The sequence below is a fragment of the Marmota flaviventris genome, chromosome 7 (assembly GCF_047511675.1).
Source record: "Marmota flaviventris isolate mMarFla1 chromosome 7, mMarFla1.hap1, whole genome shotgun sequence".
NCBI classification, from domain to species: domain Eukaryota; kingdom Metazoa; phylum Chordata; class Mammalia; order Rodentia; family Sciuridae; genus Marmota; species Marmota flaviventris.
In genome coordinates, this window is record NC_092504.1 from 84,430,519 (window position 1) to 84,451,447 (window position 20,929).

A 20,929-nucleotide genomic window follows, 5' to 3' on the forward strand; every position below is an offset into this window, starting at 1 on the left:
TCAGAGACACCTCCCCCAAACCCTGATTTTGGTACCCTGAGGAAGCTTTCCAGTGCAGTGTAGGAGAGAGCATGAAGATTTTCGACCACTCTTCTCTCTACTGTAGAGATGTAAGTCAGTGCTGGGCTCATGATGGTAGAATGGCTTCAATGCAGCCCTTGGCAAGTCCTGAATGTATGCTTTTGGTGCCCTGTATCCCACAACTATTTTGTTTTCATCTGTCTGTGTTTTAGCTAAAACTGAGATAATTTCACTTTAATATCTTGTCTCAATAGTATTTTTTCATTTAGGTAGTTGCATTAAAACCCATTTATTTGTGTGTATACATGTGTAGGAAATAGAAGCATCCACAAAAATGTGACAGATGTGAAGAGTACAATAGTCTAGACTAAGTTCTTGAAGCAACTCAGATAATGTAGCTTTGTAAATGACTGCTTTACTTTCCTTCTCTAATTTGAAGGGTATTCCTATTTCAACCACTAATTAATAGTTTAACTACTAGTTCAGGAGGATCCAGAACATGATATGTTACGTTATCTTCCCAAACAGCTATCAGTACACTTGTCTCTCTCAATAAATAACGCTTAATACACATGTCAACTGTAAATATGTTTAAGTATCATGTCTGATAGGGGACTTGTTTTTCCCCTAAAATTAAATCTCAAAAATTTAATCTCTTAATGAGAATAGGGAGGAATTAATATTTTTATTTGAGGGGAGGTACTGGAAATTGAACTCATGGGCACTTGACCACTGGGCCACATACCGAGCCGTATTTTGTATTTTATTTATAGACAGGATCTCACTGAATTGCTTAGTGTGTCACCATTGCTGAGGCTGGCTTTAAACTTGCGATCCTCCTATCTCAGCCTCCTGAGCCATTGGGATTACAGGCGTGCATCACAGCACCCAGCTAATATAATTTTTTATACTTTGTATTGCTTTGTTTGCCTTTATTTCTGGCAGAGCCTGTATTGGATATCTGTTTTTCCTATGATTTTCAATTGGGTGAGCCCCAGTGATCAGCTACAGTTGATCATTCTTGACCAGTGTAATATATTTTACAGATTTTACATGACTAGTGTTAGCAACATAAATAAAATTTGTATTCACTTAAAGAAGAAAGTAAATATAATAAATTTTGTGAAGTATTTTAAGTGAGTATAGTTTACCTTTTTTTCATAAGCACAGGCTACTTAGTGTGCACCCAGATTTATTAGGATCTGAAGCATATGCAATTTGAGAGATTTTAAGAAAAAGAGAAAAATGCATTCACAAAATTAAACTCAAAAGTACACATATATTTATAATGAAAATAGGTGTAGCAAGTTATATATTTTAAAGAGCTGAAAAATATTACAGAGCATAACAAAATCCAAAAATATAGCAAAAATCAGTGTTTCTCCTCCTCCACACACACTTGTGAAGCAACCTGTAGTACAAACTTATGAGCATAATTCCACCTCTGGAATGTGACATCATGTTGTGACAGCCTGGGTGATGGCTATGTTCCTGGCAATTTCATTAAACTGGGATGGCTAGCAATAACATTGCTACCCAGAAGTGACTGAAAATCAAGTAAGTTTGTTTCATTAAACCCAAACTAAATGAGTCTTCAACTCCCCAACTTCTTAGCTACATTTCAAAAATGTTCAGGGCCATTCCAGTTTTAATCAACACAAATGTAGGTGTGTGGGGAAAGAGAGGAGAAGAAGAGGAGAAAGAAATAGTCATCCTAACAGATGCTACTTAAGTACTTTGGTTTTCAACTTTTATGAATACCTGAGAGTCTGTGAGCATATTGCTGTGGCCTTTACGAGAGCCCCTGCAAATGAAAGACCCTGAAGCTCAAACTTTATTAGTTTCAGTTTCCTGAGGGAAATTCGATGAAAGAAATATAATTGAATGTTCCAGATACTTTAAGGAACCATAAAAAAATCCATATTTCTTACATTTCTTTCTTTCATTCTTCTGAATTATTATACAGAGATATTCTTTATCTGTATTTTAAGGCTTTAGTATTAAATTGCCGCATTAAAAAACTGTCCTGTGGAAAACTATAACTATTTCATAGTTTTTGCCTTTTGAATTAATTGCATGTACCTAATTCTTAGACAAAGATTTTTAAGAAAAGCAAAATATATTTACTTTACCACAATAAGAAATACCAAAATCCTTGAAGGAAATACTCTTTTGTATTACTATGTAACTGCCTATAAAAATCACCAGGGCCCCTGGAAAAAATGGATTATATTTATATATAGTATGCCATGTTACCCTTTTGGGTTCTTTAAACCTCTAAATAGTCAAAATTTGAAGGATTTTAATACAAAGTATCTATAGTGACTTCGTTCTATTATGCCTAAGGAAAAAATGGAATTGTGACACAAATTCTCCAATCTCACAAGTAAAATTACAGGATGGGGAAGTACAATATAGATCCACTTGTGGAAACTGAGGATGGGGTGTTATACAAAATTTATCTCATTTCTCCTCCATAGTGGTATAATTAGAATAACTTTAAAATTATATATGATTTAAATTATTGATATACAGTTAAAATGAAGATATAGACTAAATCTCATTAATTCTTTTTTTTATTGGTTGTTCAAAACATTACAAAGCTCTTGACATATCATATTTCATACATTAGATTCAAGTGGGTTATGAACTCCCATTTTTACCCCATATATAGATTGCAGTATCACATTGTTTACACATCCATGTTTTTACATATTGCCATACTAGTGACTGTTGTATTCTGCTACCTTCTTAATATGCACAATCTAATATAAAATTTATGTAAAGATTGGTTTTTATGATATTTGCAATCCTTTAAGACGTGATAATGGTGCTATTGACAGAAATCCTCTATTTATTCTGTGTGAAGTCTTGGCCTAATACCTTGTGTTTCACATGCCATCTTAGAAAGTTTTTCCTTCCTCCTTGACATGGGCCTTGACTGTGACCTACTGCTACTGCTTGGATCCCTTCACTCTGCAAGCACGTGTCCTTGCTTTCTGCTTGTTCAGGATACCTCTCTCTTGTTGTTGTGCTTCTGGTCTGTTCCTGTAAACTCTGGTGACCCTCCTAAGACAAGTGCTGTGTCCTACAACCTGCCAATAAGTGATGTAGCCATGTTAGGAGGAGATGGTACAACTCAGGCAGAGGTACTGTGTTGAGAGGAAAGTAACAGTACCCTGGGGAAGGCTGAGAACTGAGAAAAGCTGGCCCATGTCAGGGAGTGCTACAAGAGGGTAAGCAGGACTCTCTGCCCATCCCTTCTCTTGTTCTGCTAGAGGAAATTTGCAGTCTAGCACCAGTTTCTTTTCAACACTACATATCCTGTGCTGCACCTGATTCTATACAACTATGTCCCACTTACTCTCTCAGAGGATGAAAGCTCCGTGCGGATTTTCCTTAGTCCATCACCTAGAATTAGTGAGGGGCTTCTGCAGAGGCTTTTTCTGTTAGGTCCTAATAGATGTTCTCATGTGTTAGATGTTCTCTTCTTAATGGATATGTAGATATTCTATATAGTGAGATATCAAATAAATATTTATATGAAAGCATTTTGTATAAATTAATGATTACTCTTGTTTGTAATTTTAAAAGGTGACAACATATTGTATCTTCATTTAAAGCCTTATGGTAGAGATACATTTGCATCGTTCTGTGTAAAGCATTCTTTCCATAAAAGCTGTAACATCATGTCTCTGAATGGATACCACTATTGTCATGGAAGAGGTACTATATTTCTCTTGGAAGACAGCCTAAGAATAGTGTTATCCAATTTCATTATTTCTTCCTTTACAATCCTAAGAAATAGACTAATCTATTATCCAGTAGCTCCCTCTAAACCAGTTTTATATGATAAATTATTCATCAGAACCCTATTTAATTTGAATGTGTGAAATGGATGAATAAAATAATATTTTAAGTTTGTATATAAACTGGTCATTTTCATTTGTTTAAAATATTAGTCAAATGAATTTTTTTTCTGTACTTTTGTCTATTTATGAGATATTTAAGATCTTTCATGTAATTAGAAAACTGAGTTTTAGATCACCTTTTAATGTATTTATTTTGTCTCTTAGACCATAATTATCAGTGGTTCCCTTAGCACTTCTTTTTTTTTTTTTTTAAGAGAGAGGAGAGAGAGAGAGAGATGGGGAGAGAGAGAGAGAGAGAATTTTTTAATATTTATTTCTTTTTTAGTTATTGGCGGACACAACATCTTTGTTTGTATGTGGTGCTGAGGATCGAACCCGGGCCGCACGCATGCCAGGCGAGCGCGCTACCGCTTGAGCCACATCCCCAGCCCCCCCCCCCCCCCTTAGCACTTCTAACACCAGCATCCTGGATAGCATAATCATTTGAGTTTTATGGGAAAGACTTATTTTCATAATAATGTCCCTATAAAATGAAAAGGCTTTGATGTAATTAATTTAAATGTAGTTTTTAGAAATTTGGTTATTTTAAAGTCAAATGCATTTTTAGCAATAGTAGTGATGATGATGATGATGATGATGATGATGATGATACCATAATTTGAAAGCCTACTTTATTCCAGATACAATTCCTGGTACTAGACATTTTATGCCCATTTGATGTTATAGATGTTATCAGTGTAAGTATTTATAAGATACTGTATATTTCAACACATGATTACAATGAGTAGTGATTGATGAGAGTAAGTAGCATATCTATCATCAATAATCTATGATTTTCTTCTGTATTGAGAACATTCAAAATCTTCTCTACTAGCTATTTTTAATATTCACTTAATTGCTGTCAACCACAGTTATCCTGATGAGCTATAGAACATTAGAAGTTACTCCTCCTTTATGGATGAATCTTTTGAAAGGTCAAGTAACTTGAACTCCCAGCTAGTACTTAATGATAAAACCAGGGTAGCAACTCTTGTCTGCTTTACTCTGAAGCCTGAGATCTTTCCACCTCTCTAGGTTGTCTCTCACAATGTGTCTAGGATTTTACAAAGTTAGGACTTCATTATTGGCCTTTATTTCTCTGGAGTAGTGGAGAATTCCATTTTCTTCCAAAGAAAGAAGGTGAAATGAAGTGGAGGCCTATTTCTTTTTCCATGCAATGGATGGATAACATCTCTACAGATGAACTATGGTTTCCAGTTCATACACAATTGAGGTTAACTGACATCATAATTCATAATTTAACATTTGTATGAACTTCCTGCACATAAAAACTCTTTGAAAGATTTCATTTCTAAATTGAGATATGTTAGCACATATATCCAATTCTATTTTACCATGGAAATAAGAACATCACCCTATACAGTTGTAGAATCTTAGTGCCTTGTCTAGGTTATCAGTAGGCAGCAGAAGCGATAGGGATTCATTGATCCCTAATGTCAGAAAGAATCTAGGTCAGGTAATTAAAATTCCTATTTATGTTATAGTTCAAAATAAAAGGATAAAATGAAAATGTAATATTTAATTATGGGCTTCTAAAACATTTTATTTAATAAATAGAAGAGCTTTAAATCCATAAACGTCATGTTCAGGTTAGTAATGAAGTATCCCTGCAAATATTTGTATTTGCTATTTGCTATTTGAGACTACTTCATTACATTCCTAACTTAAAATGGATATTTAAAATGTGACCTACTTAAATGGACAGAATCTATATTCTTTCTGGAGGAATGCCTCACTTAATAAGACGTAATTTCTCTGTCACGAAAAATGCATTCAGAATGAAATCCCAAACCTTCAGGAATAAGGCCTCTGAGTAGCCACATTATAGTGCCTCAGAATTCATGCAGATTGTACCTTGTTGTTTGCTTACTGCGGGGAGAAAATGGGGATTTAACCCAGAGGTACTATACCATTGAGCTATATCCCAGCCCCTTTAATTTATATTTTAAGGCAGGGTCTTGCTAGGTTGCTGAGGCTGGTCTCAAATTTGTGATTCTCCCGTCTCAGTCTCCTGAGTTGGTAGGATTACAGATGTGCACCACCACATTTAATGATTGTCCCTTTTTTAAAGGGAAAATCTTTTCAGGTTTCCACTTCTGGGTTATTTGTGATTATTTGATACTTTTATGCTCTTCTCCTTGGTTCTTAGTTCTCAGCAGCTATGAAACAAAAACGAAGTAACTATTTATTATTTTATACAACAAATATTTAATGCCTGTTATGTGCCCCTGAAACTATTTTATGTACTGACTGTATTTACAACAATAACAGCTGACAGCAAAACCTCATGAAGAAACAGAAAATGATGAAGCAATACACAATGTAGAGTAGTTTAGGTCCATTTTGTTTAGTCTTGCTTCTTCTGAAAGTGGACAGCTAGCAGATTTAGTCCTAGAGAGGCAAGGGAAATGTCCCTTATTTGACTAAAATTTCTTGAGACTGAACAAATGTGAAAAAATTGAAAATCAAATTGGGCTGGTTGTAGTACAGAGTCCAGAGAAGCAGGATTAACCTGTCCCTCAAAGACCGACAGGTCTGAGACATTGATCTCCAACTGGAGCATAGGGCCCAGGAAGGGCAGGACCAAGAAGATAAGGATAAGGAATGCCATAGCAGACGCTGGCCAGCTCAAGGCTATCAGGGACAACATTATAATAGAAGTGTTTTCATGAGCTTAAGGTTTGATGCCTTCATAATTTCAAATTTCAATATCAGATTATTTTAGGGGTGAGATTGTGTTTGTGAGGAGAGTGGCCTGAAAGAGTTAAACCTTTTGGCTGTGGCAAACCCCAGCCTTCCTTCGGTTATGTGACTGAATTGTGTGTATGTATGTTGGTAGAAGGGGTAGTACCTGGCCAATTGTGACAGAAGCCCAAATTCTTCCCTCTGCTCAAACTATCCCTTGGCATCGACTAGGCTGAGAAGATGATTCCACTGGGTGAGTACGCAGGGTAAGGACCTGTGGGATTTTCACACCTCTGAGGGCTTCCCAAATTATTACAGAATAATAACTAATGCTAATAATGATGACTTTGTGGTGTCAAGAAAGATTAAGTTATTTTATCTGTGTAAGTTATTTGTCTATGTAAGAAAGTAATGACAGATCCCTCCCTCAAAGTCAATAGTTTAATCTTTTGACATTTCTGGGTAGGGAATAAACAATTACTTTTGAAATTTACATAAGAGCTTATGCTCTGATATTGCCAGATAAATAAGTTGTTGCTTTATGTAGCTTTAGTGATACTTCTATTGCTGAGTGAAATTGATTCAGGGCTAGCACTTGAATTTGCATTTGCAATCAGAGTTATTTTGCATAAAGATGAAATTTTTAGTTTGTAAATAGAGTGAAGGATTTACTTCATCAGGTCTGAATTCACATTTTTCACCTCACTTGAAATAAGTGCTTAAAGTTGGGGCGAAATAACTGTATTTTGAGCAATTTTTCAGGAACTGTTTTGAAATTCAGAGGTCTCTCTACTTGTGATACTATTTCCAATTGACTTCATGTCAAAACTATATGATAATATATTTTCCTTAGGTATTGTTTATATGACAATTCATAGTCCATATATTGCCAACAGCATGTACCTTATTTACACCTGACAAGATTATAGTCTGAGAATTTACATTTTTATTCATATGAAAGTATGGACTTGAGCATCAAAGGAAGAATAAAGCCACACTATCAGAGCACTTGAATAAATATTACGTGACAAACGAAACTGGTTCTACACTAGCTTCAAGGCCTGTGGATAATAAGAAAATCTCCAAGCGATGCTAAACAGTATCATGGATGCCTTTCCTTTTCTAATCTGCCCTTGCATCTTACCATTATAGTTGTCAGAGCTGGGAATGATGGGGTAGAATGTATGATTTTTGTTGATGAGTTGAATTAAAAGTAAAGGAAACTTTAAAGATAAATTCCTCTGTTCAGCAGTATAAATAGAGAAACATGCTTTTTTGAAATAATAAGTACTTAATCACTCCTCACCTAGTCCTTCTAAAAGTGAAGTTATGAACTTGATGTTGAATTTGAAGCACACCAGGTAATATGCATTCCTATTATTGTTAAAATTTAGTTTTAATTTTTAAACCAGAATTCAGTTCTATCTTCATGTTTTCAATGTCAAAACATGCCCTTGTGGGAGAGTACTTACAGTACACATTATGATTCATAGAAGATCATTAAGTAGGTGATTTTATGGAAGCACAAGTAAGCGAAGCTGCGTATCAGAGAGAAAGCTCATCAGCACTACTGTTGTAAAGTCTGCTATGGCAGCAAGAGCTAAAATGACCCCAATAATCCTTGCCTCCTGGTGTTCATGCACTGTCATATTGAAATCTGGCCAGCTTCATTCCTCACTTCTGCCCAGATGAGTATGGCAGACATGATGGGATGTTGCTTCTTATCTTAGGCTAAATAAGATAGTGACTTTCCCCTTGGCTTCCCAGACTTATACTCTTGGTGGTTTTATGAAGCATGTTGTCATGTTGACACATGCAACAAACCCAGGACAGCCCCCATCCAAAGCCAGCCAGGAACCAAGACCCTCATCTCAACTACCCTTGAAGAACTTAATACTATTAATAAACCTGTGAGCTTGCAAGCAAATTCTTCCCCATCGAGAATTTTATTTTATCATCTTCATTTTAACTTAATTACAAATTTAAACACGCCCATCTCCAAATAGAGCATATTTTGAGGTCTAGGGGTTAGGACTTCAAAATATGAATTTTCCAGGGAAACAGTTCAGCCCATAACAATTGGCTACCTAAAAATCTGTAATTATTTTTTTGTTTATAGCAAAAATGTGGTTGATCTTTCTGTCTATAGAGGTCTTTCGCTTCCTTGTTTTTCTTTAATATATTTGTTTCATATAATTTATATATATGTATCTATATCACATGATTTAGTATACATATTTGCATGTCCTGGTCTCCATAACAAAACTGTAATTCCTATAAGCACATGTCTTTCATATGTTTTACATATAGCACTTCAAAGTGTATAAGATAAGGTTAATAGATGTATTTTCCAGATATATCTTGTGTTTATTTGTTTACTTCTAAATAAGAATATTCTAGAAGTAGTTTACCTTGAGAATAAGGACTTTTTCGTGATAAAGATACTTGAAGAATTTATATTTATTTGAAGTATGTATGTATAGTTTTAGATGGTGCTAAAGCTAGAATATCTGTGTAACTATTTGGTCATCCAAATTTAAGGGACACACTACTAGAGCTTCTTCATCCTGTGCTACTGATTCATCAAGACACCATTTTTCTCTGAGCATTAATAGAAGTATTTATTCTTAAAATATTTCAAAAAAGGGGAAGGGAAGGAAAAAGAAATGAAAGCCACTGCTATGCAAAATTTCTTTAAAGTATATGCCAAAGGTTCTCAAAATCTGAACTGCTGATCTAGGGAGTCCCTGGAACTCTCAGGGGGACCTGCAAGATTGAAACTATTTTGAAAATAAAATTAAAACATTATCTGTTACCTAGAGGTGTAGCTCAGTGGTAGAGCACTTGCCTAGCATGTGCTGCAAGGGTTTGATCCATTACTGCATAAAAGAAAAATTATCTTTGATGAACCAATTAAAATTATTACTGTTATTAAGTCTTGACCTTGGATTAGGCATCTTTGCAACATTCCACATGACTAAATTGGAAGTATACATGAAATTCCTTTGTTCTGTACTAGAGTACAGTGGCTTTCTCAGGGAAAATTCCTGTGCAGTTTTTTGAGCTGTGAGCTAAACTAGCTACTTTTTCATGGAACACCATTTTTACTGGAAATCATGACTAAAAAACTATCTGTGCCTATGCAGACTTAGGTACGTGACAGACGTTTTCTGAAAAAGGAACTGAGCCCTTCAGTTCAAAGCAAAACTGCAACTGCTAGCATTTACTGCTGGTATCATAATTCAAGCTTTCAAACAAAAATTTGAATTTTGGAAAACTTGTGTCTGCCCACATGAATTTGGCTGATTTCCAAATTTAAAGATTGTCCTTATGAGATTGTTCGTGATATTAACAAATGTTATGTTTATGATATTATATAATGATATATGTCAACATTAGAAAGGACTATACAAGCCGGGCATGGTGGCACACACCTGTAATCCCAGCGGCTTGGGAGGCTGAGGCAGGAAGATCATGAGTCCAAAGCCAATCTCAGCAAAAATGAGGCACTTAGCAACTCAGTGAGACTCTGTCTCTAAATAACATACAAAATAGGGTTGGGATGTGGCTCAGTAGTCAAGTGCCCCTGAGTTCAATCTCCAGTACCACCCCCCCGAAAAAAAGAAAGGACTATATAATTTACTGAACCAACATTTTCTAAATGGCTTGAGTACCATATTATAAGATAGTGCCTGAGTTAAAGATTCTTTCAAAATGCAAGAAAAAAAATTTTAATGTAATGAAGTACAATTTTATATTAACATACATAATATTAAAATGTGTTTGATTTAAACATTAAAGTCCATAACCTTATTTATTTATGGTTCATAAATTTTATTGATGAGGTTGCAGATTTCATGTGACATTTAACTTCAGAAACTACCATGTGTTGAGTTTTGTTAGAATACTACAGAATAATATCCACAATTATGCAAAAAGGGTATTAAATTACTACGCTTTCCACCTAGATATCTTTGTAAGGTTAAATATTTTTTGCACTTAAACCAAAACAACATATTGCAACAGGTTGAAAATAAAAGCAAATATGAGAAAATAATTATCTCTATTATGCCAAACATCAACAAGATTTTTAAAAAACCTCCTTTACATTTTGTACAATTGCTCTCTTTTAAGTTTGTTTTTGGATTTTATTTATTTATTTGTAGATATAGTATTTGTCATGAAAAATCTGTTTTTGAAGTAGAATTGGAAGATCATATTTTCTACCATCATAGTAAAAGATTGTTTTAGGCAGGAATGTTAAATCAGAGGGAAATTTGAATAAAAAACAGGAGATTTATGGGTATTAAAGTATCTCCTCACATGCTTACAAGTTACAAAAGAAAAATAAAGAGGAATTGTTTGGTGGAGAAATCAACATCACCTTGAACTGGTGATCAAAGTCAGCCTCTAGTTTGAGGAACATATGGACAAAATGTACCTCCAGATGTGATGGCCTTAGAGACAGAGTTTTGCAGCTGAAAATCCACAGGCTAAATCAAATCATGAGCAAACATTTGATGAGACCAAAATATGAAGTTTTCTTTTAAAAAAATACATGGTAACATACTTCAAAAATATCAAGATCAGAAAATACAAGGTATAGAAATGTTCTGAGACTGGATGCTGTATTAGAGGGAGAGAAATACTGAAAGGGCATTATTATGTTAAGTTGAAAACTGGAATATGGATAGTAAAGCACTTTATCAATGTTGAATTTTCTGGCAAATGTAGTGTGATAGTAAGAAAGTACTCTATTTCTTAGGTAATAAACATTGAAATTTTAGGGGCAAAGGGCCTTGATATTTTTAAGTTACTTTCAAATGATACAGAAAAAGTTATATATAAATGTACATTTACATATTTCTGTGTACACACATATATTTGATGACATGAATTTGTTCACAGAGAGCACAAGGACTCTGTGAACATATTCATGTCATCATATATAATTATATAGACATGTAATTATAACCAAAGTAATTTTTGGTTACAATTGTATGTCTATGTACCATACAAAGGAACAAAAATGATTTTTAGAATTAGCAAAATATTAATAATAGATGTATATAGATAAATAGTACACAGGTGCTCTTTGTACTATTGATGTTCTGTTAAATATTCAGTAAATTTGAATAATTACCAAATAAGATATCTAAAAATTTAAATGCAATTACATTTTATAAACTATATAATGAACTTATGATTGTTTTTAAAAATACATATTTAATTTTGGGGGGATTCTTGATAAATTTTGGGTATGAAAGTCACAGAGGCCAAGGACCATTGGTGCACACTGTGGATGGGTAGGTAGGGCTCTTCTCACTATCTCAAGTCTATTTTATGACATTAAGGAGAGCTGATTTGGTAGAACCCATTTACTAATATTATAATCCAGGGCAAGCCACTTAGTCTCTCTTAACTTTAGTGTCCTTCTATGTAAAGTTCAATCACTTGTTTTGTATACAGACTTTCAAGTAACAAGCCCTCCACAGTGCTATCTTTATGGGTGACCTGTGTGTTTCTGTGTTCTTGTCTGCCATGTCATTATGTGATTGGCAAGTAATTTTTGGTTATAATTATATGTCTGTGTACCATCACAAAGAAACCAAAAAACATTGTCAGGATAGTTCTTAAAATACAAGTTTTCATGCCCCTGTAAAGAAAATGGTTGGGAACACAAAGAAATGTAAGGATGAACCTTTAAAAGAAAGTCATATAGGAGTCATGCATGGTGATGCTCACGTGTAACCCCAGCTACTCAGGAGGCTGATATAGGAGGAACACAAGTTAGAGGTCAGACTTAGCAAGTTAATGAAACCCCATCTCAGATTTAACAAGAGCTGGGGATATAGCTCAGTAATAAAGTGTCCTTGGGTTCAATCCCCAGTACTGCCAAAGTATAGGGGGTAGAGTTGAGGAAGTAAAGATGAACAAGCAGTGATGTTTGGAAATCCTTGATATTAGGAAGAGCCTGATGCACATAGGAAGTTGAACCAACAATTGTAAGAAAAGTGGTTGATAGAGGATTTGCACAGGAAACACTTTTCCTCTGGGTGTGGGTGGACTATCATGACCTTGTTTAGTCCTGGTTCCACTGGCTTTTCAATCTCCAGATATTCATCCTCTGCTCTAAGTGGATATGTCTATATCAAATTAAGTTGTAATGATATTCATTTACAATAAATATAAGAAAAAATAGTGTTGTTTTTGTGTCATTTCTAACATTTCCCCTAGCATCTACACCCCGCTCTATTAAGCATCAAGCCAGGGAAAAGTATAGAAAATGAGATTGTTGAAATATATGGTGGTCACCTAAATCCAAATTCAAATGATCACCATGAGAGCAAAGTTTTGTGTTGTTTGCTATGCAGTTTGTTATGTTTTATTCTTCTTTGTTTTATTGTGATTTAGTTCTCTGTATTTAAAATTTTTTTTCTTTTTCCTTTTTTAAACAGATCATCAGAAACTGGAAAGGGAAGCTAGAATCTGCCGTCTTTTGAAGCACCCCAATATTGGTGAGGAAATACTTTTAATGTATTTTAAGTGCTAATTTAACATGGATGTACTGTATTGGACCACAATAAAAATGTTAACTTTAATAAGTGGAATATTTACAACTGTTAACAAATAGATTCCTACCTTTTGGTTTTAGTTACATTTGATTCTTCATAGTTTTTAATATGATTGTTTATTTTTTGATGCAATTGTTTTTTTGGATGCAATGTTCGAAGCAGGAATGGAAAATTAAAAACTATCTCCACAAATTAAACTAATCTTGGTTTGTGGAAATTAATATATTAATTAAATCAATAGTGTATGGTTCCTGTTGTGCTTAAAATTGACTACATAGCAACCAGTGAAAATACTGAGTGTAATTTGTAGATTAAGTAAATGAAAATTAGATAAACCCTGGCTATATTATATTAGCTTTATTTTAACGACATGTTTTGGAGTCTGCTATGTGAATTAATTCCAACGTCCCTCTATGGAGTCATTTGAAATGAAAATGATAATCCCTCACCTCATTTGGAAAATAGTCTTAAATGTAAAAATAAAACCAGTATACCCATTTTTGGGAAGATATCTATCTATCTATCTAGATAGATATCTTTTTTTTTTCAAGAAGTAGTAATTGGGGCTGGGGATGTGGCTCAAGCAGTAGCACGCTTGCTTGGCATGCGCAGGGCGCTGGGTTTGATCTTCAGCACCACATAAAAATAAAATAAAGATGTGTGTCCACCGTAAACTAAAAGATAAATATTAAAAAAATTCTCTCTCTCTCTCTTTAAAAAAAAAAGAAGTAGTAATTGTATATAAACTAACAGTTTAAAAAATAATATGTAGTAATGTTGAATAATGTTTTTATGTATAATTAAGAATTATTCATGTGCTGCTGATGAAGCATGGAGAGACAGAACTTATGCCATTTATTCAGTCAGCTGAATTCCTTTCCATTTATTCTGTAAAAAGATTATCTTGTATTTATTAATTCTATTCTATAAACTAATAAAATTATTTTACAATATTATCCCTGATGAATTATAAGTAACTTGATAGTTTACACAATTTAAAATGATGAATAATAAAATAAGAAAAAGGGAAGAAACAGCGGAAAGAAAAAATATATACATAAGTTAGGTTCTGTGACACTTAATTTATTTTAGAAAAACTTTAATTGTCCCAGCTCCCTCAGTTTTGTGAACCAAAGTATTTGTGATCTAGAAGTAGTGAGAAAAAAATGATAATGTTATAGAATTTGCAAAATCATTTACTAAGAAGATTTATAGTTCTTTGGTTTTCACATGTAGAACCATTCAGTACCTATTTCTGACTTGAAGTTTTGAGTGTCCTGCATTTAGTGGGTGCATCGAGTTAATCTGAAGCATACATACAGACAGAAGTCTAAAAGGAAACTTCTGATATTGGAAGAGAACAAAGCAACTCTGAAATGTAAATCTATCTGCTTACAAGAGTTTACCCCTGATAAAAGTCTATGGGCTTGTAGGCAGCCATCTTCTCTCTGTGTGTTCACATGGTCTTCCTTGTGTGTGACATATGTGTCTTAATTTTTCTTTCTTGTAAGGATCCAAATCATGCTGGATTAGAGTTCATGCTTATGACCTCATTTTAACTTAATTACCTCTTTAAGCCCCTCTTTCCCAAAGACAGTCACATTCTGAGGTACTGAGGTAAAACTTGAATGTATAAATCTGGTGGGATATAATTCAGTTCCCAGAATTGGTGAAGAGAAATTGCATAATATTATCCATACTAGTTCAGTACTTTTCTTGCTCAGGTTTAAGAAAAAATAAAAGATTCATTTGGTGAATTTGCATTTCATATGTGAAAGGATTGTTGTTTGTTTGTTTATTTATTTATGTTAAAAATCCTTCTGTGAAATTCAGTTTCTGTTGATAAGAAAACTAGCTTCCTTCATTTTCCCCCTGGAAGATTGAAGTCAAACATTCTAACAACTCTCAAACTAGACAAGAACGGTTTTCATTTGGACACCACATACAGAATAACATTATCTTAAAAAAGGAAATGTTGTATTGTCCCGACGGGCAGGACACATCAACGACGGCGGCGAACCTAGGTGGGGAGGAATGAAGGGACAAGAGACATGAGGGATGACAGCAAGACAGGAGTTCTGATCAAGCTGCAAACTTTTATTGTTCACACAGGGGTATTTATATGCTGGGGATGGGGAAGCTCTCTGGGGATGGGGAAGCAGTTGCTGGATGTCTTCACAAGGTGAGATAACCTCAGGATGTTTCAGGAAGACAGATGGCCGCAGGATGTCTCAGGGAGATAGATGGCTGCAGGATGTCTCCCAGGCAGGATGTCTCCCAGGGGGCTGTTTCTTGTAAGTGTCAGGCTATTCTTTGAAGGAGAATTTCCTTCTAGCCCCTGGCATTTCCCCCTTTCTTATATAAAATATTTGACCATACCTTATTGGCCATGTTTTTAGGGGGTGATAGAGGCTCTGTTCCTCTAGGAGGCCTTAGAATATCTCCTGATCCGAGCGAGCGTCTTCACTAGGAGATTTTGTGGCCTTGGCATGTTTTTGGAGGAGATGGTTTTGAGGGAGAAGCATGCCAACCGCCATGCACCAGAGTGTGTCACTCAGAGGTCTTGGGTTTTGGGATCCGTGGATCCATCCTCCTGCAGTCCTTCCTGCACCCTCCGTTATTTTGGCCTAACGTCCTCACTCCATGGGTGCGTCCTCCCCCAAGCGGAGGGGTCCATGGGAGCAGGGATAACTTAACCCTTATGGCAAGGGCAGAAGATGGTTGGTCAGAGCTGTGACTTATACTTTTATATAAGAAAGAGATATCTGTGGGGATGTAAACTTAAGAAATAAGCCTGTGAGAAGGGTGGAACATCCTTTTAAATGTTGGCAGCGCGGTCTTCCATCTCCAGACAATGATAGTGGACCTGTATGGGCTTAGAGGCCAAAATATTAATCTGTTCTTTAATAAATTTTACCAGCCTATTTATAATGCAGGGTCCTATGGACACCATTAGAAGTAAACCCAACAAAGGGCCTAATAGTGGAAGAAGGTAGGGTAAAAATCCATTAAGCCCAGTCCAGAGGGGATTTTCAAATAGTTCCCTTCATCTCTTTTCTAGATCTTCTTGAAGCTGCTTAATTTTAGTGCGTACTATGCCTGATTTATTGGCATAAAAGCAGCATCGTTCCCCTAAGGCCAAGCAAATACCTCCCTGGTTAGCTGTCAGCAAATCTAAGCCTCGTCTGTTTTGAAGGACCACTTCTGCCAGGGAGTCTATTTGGTCCTGTAAATCTTTAATGCTTCCTGATAGAGTTTGTACATCATCTATAAATTGTTGAGACAGGCGACGGTAAGAGTGTATAGCCGTGCCTAAGCCAGCTGTACCTGTGCCCACAGCAGCTATTATTCCAAGGCTGGCAAGGAGTAGTAAGGCCTGTATTGCCCGCCTGTGTCTTTTGACTAAGGTGTCTAGGCTAGTAATGGGTAGAGGTTCATCTCCTGGGACAATAGTTATATCAGGGAGTAATAAGGCAAGAACACAGCCACCGGTCCAATTCCCTGGAAGCCTGGGGAAGGCCGAGTTTCCTCCACACATAAAAACTGTGCCATTGGGGGGACAAAGAGATGGGGTGGGTGAGGAATAATTTTGTACTGTTGAGCAATTTCCAAAGGAAGTAACTCCAACATCAATATCATAGGTATTATTCTGCATCACGCCTAAAAGACATGATGTAAAAGTGCCTATAGGCTGTACTTTAAAAGGAAATCCGGTTGGCATGTATTATCATTGTCTATGATAGAATTAATAGGAACTGCCATAGGCATGATTGCCCCTGTTGTCATGCAGAGCCAGCAATCACCAGCAAGGGTGGGGTTGGAATTATTAAGCAAGGAGAAAGTAGTTTCCAAAATATCTAATGTATTGGTATCTAAATCTGGGAGTTGGGAGGGAACAAACCTTATTGCCCCTGGGTTTGTCCTGGGGGAAGTCAGCTCCTGGCCCCAAGGGAGTTTCCCGAGAATCAGGAAGAAATAGGCTGTCCAAGGGCATTTTTCTTAGATCTACACTCATTGGCCCAGTGATGACCTTTACCATATCTAGGGCAAAGGGTGGCTGGGGGCGGTTTAGCCCCAGTTTGAGGAGATGCTATCCCTAGGCTTTGTTTGCCTGTCGGACATTGGCATGCAAAATGGCCAGGTTGTTTACAAGTAAAGCAAGTACGTGAGCCAGGATTACAAAAGGCCTTGGTAAAGGGGGCACCTATGGCAAGACCCATGGCATGGGCTGCACCCACCCCGGCACAGAGTCTAATAAAGTCAGAAAGTTCCCCTTTATCCTTATGTGGTCGAAGAACATCCTGACATGCCGGGTTGGCGTTTTCAAAGGCAAGATGTTTTACAAAGGTGCTTTCGCTTTCACTTGGTCCAAGTAGGCATTCCGCGGCTAGGTTGAGCTGGGCAACAAAGTCGCTATAAGGCTCGTCAGGCCCTTGTCGGATTTTTGCCAGGGAAGTGGTAGCCGAGCCCTTTTGAGGGAGGTGTCTCCAAGCATGTAAGCCAGCCATCTGAATCTGCGCCAAAAGTCCAGCAGGGAAACGCGCCTGTTTAGGGTTAGTGTCAAAGGGCGCATTGCCCACTAGCTTAACATAAGTCCAGGATTTAGAGGAGGCCTTAGTTAAATTTTTTTTTTTTTTTTAATTTTTTATTGTTGGCTGTTCAAAACATTACATAGTTCTTGATATATCATATTTCACAATTTGATTCAAGTGGGTTATGAGCTCCCATTTTTACCCCATATACAGATTGCAGAATCACGTCAGTTACACATCCATTGATTTACATATTGCCATACTAGTGTCTGTTGTATTCTGCTGTCTTTCCTATCCTCTACTATCCCCCCTCCCCTCCCCTCCCCTCCCCTCCCCTCCCCTCCCCTCCCCTCCCCTCTTCTCTCTCTGCCCCCTTTACTGACATTCGTTTGTCCCCCTTGTATTATTTTTCCCCTTCCCCTCACTTCCTCTTGTATGTACTTTTGTATACCTCTGAGGGTCTCCTTCCATTTCCATGCATTTTCCCTTCTCTCTCCCTTTCCCTCCCACCTCTCATCCCTGCTTAATGTTAATCTTCTTCTCATGCTCTTCGACCCTACTCTGTTCTTAGTTACTCTCCTTATATCAAAGAAGACATTTGGCATTTGTTTTTTAGGGATTGGCTAGCTTCACTTAGCATAATCTGCTCTAATGCCATCCATTTCCCTGTAAATTCTATGATTTTGTCATTTTTTAATGCAGAGTAATACTCCATTGTGTATAAATGCCACATTTTTTTTATCCATTCATCCATTGAAGGGCATCTAGGTTGGTTCCACAGTCTAGCTATTGTGAATTGTGCTGCTATGAACATCGATGTAGCAGTGTCCCTGTAGCATGCTCTTTTTAGGTCTTTAGGGAATAGACCGAGAAGGGGAATAGCTGGGTCAAATGGTGGCTCCATTCCCAGCTTTCCAAGAAATCTCCATACTGCTTTCCAAATTGGCTGCACCAATTTGCAGTCCCACCAGCAATGTACAAGTGTACCCTTTTCCCCACATCCTCGCCAGCACTTGTTGTTGTTTGACTTCATAATGGCTGCCAATCTAACTGGAGTGAGATGGTATCTTAGGGTGGTTTTGATTTGCATTTCTCTGACTGCTAGAGATGGTGAGCATTTTTTCATGTACTTGTTGATTGACTGTATGTCCTCCTCTGAGAAGTGTCTGTTCAGGTCCTTGGCCCATTTGTTGATTGGGTTGTTTGTTCTCTTATTGTCTAATTTTTTGAGCTCTTTGTATACTCTGGATATTAGGGCTCTATCTGAGGTGTGAGGAGTAAAGATTTGTTCCCAGGATGTAGGCTCTCTATTTACCTCTCTTATTGTATCTTTTGCTGAGAAAAAACTTTTTAGTTTGAGTAAGTCCCATTTGTTGATTCTAGTTATTAACTTTTGTGCTATGGGTGTCCTATTGAGGAATTTGGAGCCCGACCCCACCGACTGTAGATCGTAGCCAACTTTCTCTTCTATCAGACGGCGCGTCTCTGATTTGATATCAAGCTCCTTGATCCATTTTGACTTAACTTTTGTGCATGGCGAGAGAAAGGGATTCAGTTTCATTTTGTTGCATATGGATTTCCAGTTTTCCCAGCACCATTTGTTGAAGATGCTATCCTTCCTCCATTGCATGCTTTTAGACCCTTTATCAAATATAAGATAGTTGTAGTTTTGTGGATTGGTTTCTGTGTCCTCTATTCTGTACCATTGGTCCACCCGCCTGTTTTGGTACCAGTACCATGCTGTTTTTGTTACTATTGCTCTGTAATATAGTTTGAAGTCTGGTATCGCTATACCGCCTGATTCACACTTCCTGCTTAGCATTGTTTTTGCTATTCTGGGTCTTTTATTTTTCCATATGAATTTCATGATTGCTTTCTCTATTTCTACAAGAAATGCCGTTGGGATTTTGATTGGCATTGCATTAAACCTATAGAGAACTTTTGGTAATATCGCCATTTTGATGATGTTAGTTCTGCCTATCCATGAACAGGGTATATTTTTCCATCTTCTAAGATCTTCTTCTATTTCTCTCTTAAGGGTTCTGTAGTTTTAATTGTATAAGTCTTTCACCTCTTTTGTTAGGTTGATTCCCAAGTATTTTATTTTTTTTGAAGATATTGTGAATGGAGTGGTTGTCCTCATTTCCATTTCAGAGGATTTGTCGCTGATATACAGGAATGCCTTTGATTTATGCGTGTTGATTTTATATCCTGCCACTTTGCTGAATTCATTTATTAGCTCTAATAGTTTCTTTGTAGACCCTTTTGGGTCTGCTAGGTATAGAATCATGTCATCTGCAAATAGTGATAATTTAAGTTCTTCTTTTCCTATTTTGATGCCTTTAATTTCTTTCGTCTGTCTAATTGCTCTGGCCAGTGTTTCGAGAACTATGTTGAACAGAAGTGGTGAGAGAGGGCATCCCTGTCTTGTTCCAGATTTTAGAGGGAATGCCTTCAATTTTTCTCCATTCAGAATGATGCTAGCCTGAGGCTTAGCATAGATTGCTTTTACAATATTGAGGTATGTTCCTGTTATCCCTAGTTTTTCTAGAGTTTTGAACATAAAGGGATGCTGTACTTTGTCGAATGCTTTTTCCGCATCTATCGAGATGATCATATGGTTCTTATTTTTAAGTCTATTGATGTGGTGAATAACATTTATTGATTTCCTTATATTGAACCAGCCTTGCATCCCAGGGATGAATCCTACTTGATCATGGTGCACAATTTTTTTGATGTGCCTTTGTATCCGAGTGGCCAGAATTTTATTGAGGATTTTTGCATCTAGGTTCATTAGAGATATTGGTCTGTAGTTTTCTTTCTTTGAAGTGTCTTTGTCTGGTTTAGGTATCAGGGTGATGTTGGCCTCGTAGAATGAATTTGGAAGTTCTCCCTCTTTTTCTATTTCCCGAAGTAGCTTGAAAAGTATTGGTATTAGTTCCTCTTTAAAGGTTTTGTAAAACTCTGCTGTATACCCATCCGGTCCTGGGCTTTTCTTAGTTGGTAGTCTTTTGATGGTTTCTTCTATTTCCTCAATTGATATTGGTCTGTTTAGGTTGTCTATATCCTCCTGACTCAATCTGGGCAGATCATATGACTTAAGAAATTTATCTATGCCTTCACTATCTTCTAATTTATTGGAGTATAAGGATTCAAAATAGTTTTTGATTATCTTCTGTATTTC

At 36.4% G+C, this 20,929-nt stretch overlaps 1 protein-coding gene across 9 annotated transcripts in view; it reads left to right on the top strand.

Moving 5' to 3' along the window:
• Camk2d (calcium/calmodulin dependent protein kinase II delta) overlaps positions 1–20,929 on the top strand; it is a 312,829-nt gene that overhangs the window by 86,856 nt on the left and 205,044 nt on the right. For all 9 annotated transcript variants that reach the window (XM_071614450.1, XM_071614446.1, XM_071614444.1 and 6 more), the window contains exon 3: positions 13,097–13,156. In XM_071614450.1, the coding sequence (XP_071470551.1) occupies positions 13,097–13,156 (60 nt within the window). The remainder of the gene's footprint in view (positions 1–13,096; positions 13,157–20,929) is intronic.